This window comes from Mus caroli, chromosome 5 (assembly GCF_900094665.2).
Source record: "Mus caroli chromosome 5, CAROLI_EIJ_v1.1, whole genome shotgun sequence".
NCBI lineage: Eukaryota > Metazoa > Chordata > Mammalia > Rodentia > Muridae > Mus > Mus caroli.
The window spans coordinates 83,412,536-83,419,960 of NC_034574.1; the positions used below are offsets into that span (position 1 = coordinate 83,412,536).

General features: G+C 38.9%; 1 protein-coding gene across 8 annotated transcripts in view; it reads right to left on the reverse strand.

Moving 5' to 3' along the window:
* Positions 1–1,141: 1,141 nt before the first annotated feature.
* Positions 1,142–7,425, reverse strand: part of Ankrd17 (ankyrin repeat domain 17) — a 140,149-nt gene continuing 133,865 nt past the window's right edge. For all 8 annotated transcript variants that reach the window (XM_029477247.1, XM_029477246.1, XM_029477250.1 and 5 more), the window contains 3 exons: positions 5,907–6,085; positions 4,745–4,909; positions 1,142–3,293 (listed from right to left, as the gene is read on the reverse strand). In XM_029477247.1, coding sequence (XP_029333107.1) covers positions 3,234–3,293; positions 4,745–4,909; positions 5,907–6,085 — 404 coding nt within the window. In that variant the 3' untranslated portion in view covers positions 1,142–3,233. The remainder of the gene's footprint in view (positions 3,294–4,744; positions 4,910–5,906; positions 6,086–7,425) is intronic.

The window sequence follows — 7,425 nt, forward strand, 5'->3', positions numbered from 1 at the left end:
CCCAGCAACACCCCTCTTTTCTCTTCTGGTCTCAGACACCTGCATAGTCTCTCTCTCTCTCTCTCTCTCTCTCTCTCTCTCTCTCTCTCTCTCTCACACACACACACACACACACACACACACACACATTTTAAGCGGCAGCAAGGTATGCTTGAGGCCAGCCTGGGTTACCCATTGAGTTCCAGTCTAATCCTGGAGGGTGGGGGTGGGGTGGGAGCACACATCTGTATCCGCACACAGAAAGCAAGGGTTGGAGGATTGCCACAAGCTGAGGTCAGTGCCTAAACTACATAGCAAACTCAAGGACTGCATAACAATCTCCGGCCTCCCCCTCCACACCATTTTTCTACCTTACGATGGGATGAAGGCAAGCAGCACCTGCTCAGCAGAAAGCCAGCGCTTAGCAGGCAGAGGCAGGAAGATCCAGTGTTCCATGCCAACTTCAGCTACAAAGTGCTGGGATCACAAGCACCAGGCATGTGCCACCACCTGCGATTGAATTTTTTCAGTGCTAGGATTAACCAGCTTGACATATACTAGACAAGTATTTTACTAACCTTCAAATCCTAAACCTCAACATTATTATTATAGAATATTAGCACACTACTCAAAATTTTAATATAGGTTATATTGTCATTTTAGAGGGCTCATAGTCCAAATAAAATTTCTAAACTTCTTTAGGAAAATTTAAGAAAATATGTTATGAGGCAAATTCTTATGAGAAATTATAAAAAAATAACTCCAAGTCAGACTCAGGTGTATTTTTGCTTTGGTGGGGGGGAAGTTGAGACAGGGTCTCACTATGTAGCCCTGTTGGGCCTGGAACATTATAGACCTGGCTGGTCTTGAATTCAAGAGATCCTTCTGCCAGGCTCCACCATATCTGCCACACTTTCCCCCCTTTTCTTCTTTTTTGAGGCAGGGTTTCTCTTCTAGCCCTGGCTATCCTAGAAATGACTAAGTAGACCAGGTGGGTTGAACTTGGAGATTCAGCAGGCTCTGCCTCCTGACTGCTGGGATTTCAAGGTGTGCACCACCACAGCTATCTGTTAAGTCACTTCTTAAAAAGAAGAAAACTATGTAGTGTGCAGAGATGATCACATACTTCAAAAAGGGGGGAAAAAAAAAGACCTGCACTGTCTCAAGAACTTTTTTTTTATTGTTTAAATAAATAAAATGTTCTATATTACATCTGAAGTATAAAAATGTATTTGAAAAATGTTCCTGGTACAAACTTCTAGAACCATGGCGCCATCCTGCTCTCTCAGCGTAGAGAGACAGGGCTCAAATCTATTTCCATGCTCCACATTTTAAAACCAAGAAAATACTCACTTTCCCACCCTTCTTCCTTTTTCAGTAAGACACTCATTAGGAGGTTGTGTGTGGCAGCACCTCCCGAACAGTGTCTGTTCTCCAACTCCATTCTTTTAGGCAGAGAACAACTCTAGGTATTTCAGAAAAGTCTTCTGGGAGCAAAGAAGGCAGAACCGTGGCAAAATTCAATACAAAATGTCAACATCATGCAGTTGTGTTGCTTTGTGTAAGTAAAGTGCTTTTTAAATTTCTTTTAAATTCATGGCTGTATTTGTAGGCTATTTTCCTCCTATTTTGTGTGTATTAAGCAAAGGTGGAACTGAATGTATATACTTAGCATCCAGAGTGCTGGGTGGGTTTGAGAAACTACCTTATCCTCTTCACTCAGGTCACTACAGGCATAAAATCATATCACATACTATGACAACCAATGAATGTTATTATCAACCTTAGGTGGCATGTGTAAGCTTTAGTTCATATTTTACAGTGTTAAGTAATCTCTAATTAAAAACCAAATTGATAGTATTTGACATGTATTATGACAGTATTTCTCATGTATAAACTGTTTTATATTTCAAACATGTGAGTTACTTTTCCAGAGGAGACAGGGCAGGACACATATTCTTCTTGTATACATTATTGTTTATTGTTTCAAGTGGATGGAATATATAATTCCCACTGAGTAGTTTAGTGTGGCCCTGAATCACATATAAACAAGTTAAATGGAGACTTTAATTTATAATCCGTGTATTCATTTTAAAAAGAAACCCAAACACTCCTTTTTGAGTTGGCCCAAGTTAGCTTTTCATCCTTTTCATTTCTACCAACAACTGCAGAGAGAGGAGCCTTTCAAACTAAGACATAGATGCTTGAAAAGGGAAAACTGCATGTTGACTCTTGCTGACCAGGAAGGGCCAATGTTAAGAATCAATATCATCCAATATAAAATATCCTGAAATCTTTAAAAATAAACAATATATGCTGACTGAGAGCTGTGGTGGCTTTTAAGTTGCTCAAAAGTCTCAAGCTTTCTGGTTAGAAAAAAAACACTGGTGCCACTGTAGATGGTCCACATCTGTGTCACAGCCACTATGGGAAAAAACTTTACAGGAAGGTTCTCACTATTGAGCAAGAGAATCTTACTAAGTAGCAATAGTGGCAAAGAGAGAGTCCAAACTGAAGAGATGTGTGTGCATGAGTTTGAAAAGTGTGACAATTAATAAAGACATGGAAAAATCAGAAATTTCTTCTATCTGCCTTGCTACAATCAAACCCAACAGGGAGTAAGATGGGTGTTTCAGAGCTAACACAGGGAACACCCGTTGATAATGCCCATCATTTTACTCTATGCTTAAAATATACAAGTAGAAAAGTGGTGCTTATTAATAGTTTAATGTATGAAGGAGACATCCAGATTTCTGAATATGAAGGTACATATCTCACATGAATTTAAGTCTACATAAAGTAGAGCCTCTAGACTGACACACTGAAATTTACTTTCTGCTTAGCCTTTTCTGTTATGTAAACAATTGTACATTTATTTGCCATTCTAAAACTTCAGGATCAAGTTTACATAATTTTGCTAAATTTCCGTGTTTGCTCAGAAGCAGTTTACAGTACTAAAACCAACCAGCCAAAGAACAGCGTCAACAGAAAGTTATGTCCAAAGGAGAAGAGGGAAAGAAAGAAGAAAAATGATAAGAAAAAAATGCTAACTAAGGTAAAAACGGATGATGATGGAGAATTGGCTGTCACAAATGTTCACAGAAAATAGGTCAGTTAGTAAGTTCTTCTGCAAAAAGCCTACACACTTCAGTCAAGCACATCAGTAGAATGATTTGGGAGCATAAAAATGTTTCTCGGCCACTTGTGATTTCCTCTGAATGAAAGGAATCTGCAGGCTACCAGGCTTCTCCTCATCAGCCAAGCTGGTTCATGTGTACACTGTTCATGTGAGGTGCCCAGGGTCCAGTCCATACCTACAAACAGAGCATTTGTGTCACCAAATACAAGTCAGGCAGACACTTAGAGTACTAGGACAAACAATGAAACATTTATGGACTAAGACAACGTAATCTCATTCAATCTTCAACATATAGCTGGATTTGGCAACACATTTAGTCCTAATAAAGAAAAGGAAATACTCTGGAGTTCAAGGTCAAGTTCAGCTTGGGTTACTTGAGACCTCTTGTCAAAGAACTGAAAGAGAAGAACAAAAGGCTGAGTCTGCAGAGATGGCTCAATTGCTAAGAGCATGGGATGCTCTTGTAGCAGACTTAGGCTTTGTCCCTAGGGTTACATGGTACCTTATAAGGGGCTATAATTCTAGTTCCAAGATCATCTTCTGGGCTCCAAAAGCACAAAACATGCATGTGATACAGACATAAACACAGGCACACACAGACACATACTCACAAACTGGAAAAAAAAAAATCACTTACAAAACTACAATTTCTGAACACTGGATAAATAAAACATGCAATACCCAGGGAGTGGGAGGTGGGAGGGATAAAAATAAAAAACAGCAGCACATGAGGAAATACTAGAGAAAAAAACAATAATGTATGTTGCACCCCTGACTGGGAATGAGTAGTCTGGGAACTTTAAGATGCTAAGCATGTGTCCTGTCACTAAACTACACCGTCTAGTTACAAATCTGCTCTCCTTGCTTCCCTTTTCTTTTTGAAATCCTAACAGGAGGTGGTGCTCAAACTCTAAAGCTACTTAACAGCATGGAGACTGCTGTGAAAGGGCGATTATCCAGAGACCCTGAACAGACACCATGGCAACTTCAGTTTGACAAGTACAGTTCCTTATTCTTACTATCCAAGGACCGGGGAGGCTGAAGCAGTTGTACCTTAAGTTTGTGATCAGCCTGGGGTATTTAGTGAGTGTCAGACAAGACAAAAAATGTACAGATACATTCTGCCCAAAACCAAGTGTATAATTATTACTCTAGGTTTTCATATACTGTAAAACTCTTAACAAAGCAGGAAATAGTAATGTTAATTTAATTATTTTACATGAAGGTCACTTTGCATCTTACTTTTTAGTTTGTTTTTGAAAACAGGGCCTGACTAGGTAGCCCTAGATGGCCTGGAACTCTCCATGTAAACCAGGCTAACCCATAACTTTTGAAGATCCACGTGCTGAGTGTTGAGATTAAAGGTGTGCACTACCATGGCCAGCTATATAATTAAATTCTCCTACATATCATCTGCTACAGAATAAAATATAAAATACCTTCCCATAATTAACTTAAAAACTGAGTACCATTTTACAAAGATTGCTGATGTACTTCATCTACATAGCCAATGTCCTCTTCTGGATGCACTCTCTGTGCTCTAAAGCTACCATGGTTTACCTGAATTCTATTTGCTTCATATTTTGTAAACATATAAGTGACTGCTTGCTGAATAATCAGCCTTACCGTTTGAGGACCATTGTTTTCTGTGGAACTTGAAACCATCTTTATCAGTGAATTCCAAGAAGGTTCTGCAGAATGAGGGCCATTAAATATGGGTCCTCCAGCACCATCAGCGATAGGTGCTACAGGAGGAAGCATTGCATTCCCATATACAGAAAAAGGCATACTCTTAAAGAAAGAGGACAAAAAGAGAAAGAGAGATTAATATCCAAGTCACTATTTTCTTCTTAGCGTCCTACCTCTGATAATAAAAATCTTATAAGGACTATGTGGAGAGAACTTTGTCACAGAAAACAAAAAGAGGTATTTGAGAGGCAAAGGCAGTCAGTTTATGGAGTGAGTTTCAGGTTAGCCAGGGATAAATACATACTCCATGAAAAAACAAAAAACAAAACCAAATAACAACAACAACAACAACAAACAGAAATGAAAAACAAAAGAGCCAAGAGCCCTAAAATTGATTTTAAAGTCTCAATTGACTTTATGAACTCCTAGGTTATTCACAGAACCTAGAAAGTATTCTCTGGTATGCACTTATTTAGCTAGACACTATGGCCAAGGCCTTTCACCCCAATATCCAGGAGGCAGAAGCAGGTGATATCTGTAAGTTGGAGGACAGTTTGGTCTACACAGAGTTCCAGACCAGCCAGAGCTACCTGTTGAGACTCTGCCTCATAAACAAAAATATCCAAGCCAAATAAAAAACAAGCAGAAAGTAACCCTAGCCCCACAAAGGGTTCTACGTGGGCTGGAGAAATGGCTTAACAGTTAAAAGTGTCTGCTGCTCTTGAAGAGTACCTGAGTTCAGTTCTTGGCTTCTATCTTTGATGGCTCATGGCTTCCTGTAATTCCAGTTCCAACTGATCAAATGCCCTCTTTGGCCTCAGTGGGCATCTGCATTCATGTGCACATACATATTCACATGTACAAATAAGTAAAAATAAAAATCTAAAAAAACCCTAAATAAACAACATAAACCCACAAACAACTGCTGAAATAGTCCCCTAAATGGTTAGAAAGACTATCCTAGCCAGTCTGACCTGCCAAGCTCTAGACTTCACAGCTTATGCACTTGAAAATGAAAGATGACTAGGGATAAACAAGCACAAACAAACAGACAAATAACAAGATCTTTTGTAATAATGAAAATATGTATTTAAATTACCCCAACTTTAGGAAAGTCCATGTATCCTGCAGGAACATGCTGATGGAATGTACCAGAAGGGGTTACAATCCCTGTACTATCTCGCTCCATTGCTTGATGCTGTGAAAACACTCCTGGGTCAGACATTGGCCTGTGAATCATGGGATTTCCCATCCCAGGGTTACACCAGTCCACTTTGTCTGAGAGAAAAGAAAGTCAGAAACAAAAGTTGGTAACATTCAAAATCAAGACACAGCTTTAAAAAAAGGGCTTTTTAATTCCTATTTTAACTTATACCAAATTGTGAATTCTTTCAAAATAATCTATTTTTGCTATGTTTACAGCAGTATTTTCATGTTGCTTAGTGAACAGTATCATATAACAAAAAATTACACATCATTAGAAATGCCTGGTATAGTAAATTATATATAGCATTGCTTTTCTCACTCTAAGTCTGTGGGAAGAAACTACAAGACAATTAGGAAACAGTGACTGTCTTTTGATTTTAGGCACTGGTGTATCCTACGGATTCATGGCATTAATGCACTTGTTCTCTTAGAAATGAGTATGATATAAACTCATCCTTAGTAAGTGGAGAGAGAGGGAGAAGGGCAGTAAGTGAATCTACTCTAATACGATTCCTAAAGTAAAATGTCTGAAGAAATAAGATGCTAACAATTTCATATGAAGAATTCTGAAGTTGTCACAAATGTCACTAATTCATAAAAAGATAAAATAACACACAAAAGAATTGTGTGAGTATTCTAACAATGCAACTGGAATACATCAGTTATTTGAGAGGGCAATCTTGAGAAATCTTGACCATGAGTAACGTTTATGGACAGTGGAGGATTCACATGAGAAATCCCTTAAATAAACATTAATTCACTTAAATAGCAATAGCAGCAACAATGACAACCAAACTACAAAAGAAAATCAAAGCTATGAAGAAGCCAAAACGTCTCAAAGGAAACACCAACATCTTAATATGGCAAAATGAAAATACAAGGAGACTTCTGTAGGGCAAGATAGCAAACACCTGCAATCAAGTACTGGGATGTGAAGGCAAAGGACCAGGGTCAAGGCTAGCCTCATCCATCAACATAGTTAGTTCAAGGATAGAACAGTCTACAGGAGACTCTTAATAAATCAATATTGTTTACGTCATTAGATTATTTTCAGAGATGAGTAAGTGCAGAGGGAAAGAGCACATGAAACCAGAACTAAGAGAAGATTAGTCTAACTGAAGAGACAGGAATAGAGATCCTTTAAAGGAATGATGAGGGCTAGACATATGGTTCCATTCCCAGCACTCAGATGGCAGCTAACAACTGGCTGCATCTTCAGTTTCAGGGGATTCAATGCTCTCATCTAGCCTCCTCAGACATCAGGCATATGAGTGTTGCATAGACACATATGCAGGAAAAACACCACACATAAAAGTAAAATCTCACTGGGCGTGGTGGTGCACGCCTTTAATCCCAGCACTTGGGAGGCAGAGGCAGGCGGATTTCTGAGTTCGAGGCCAGCCTGGTCTACA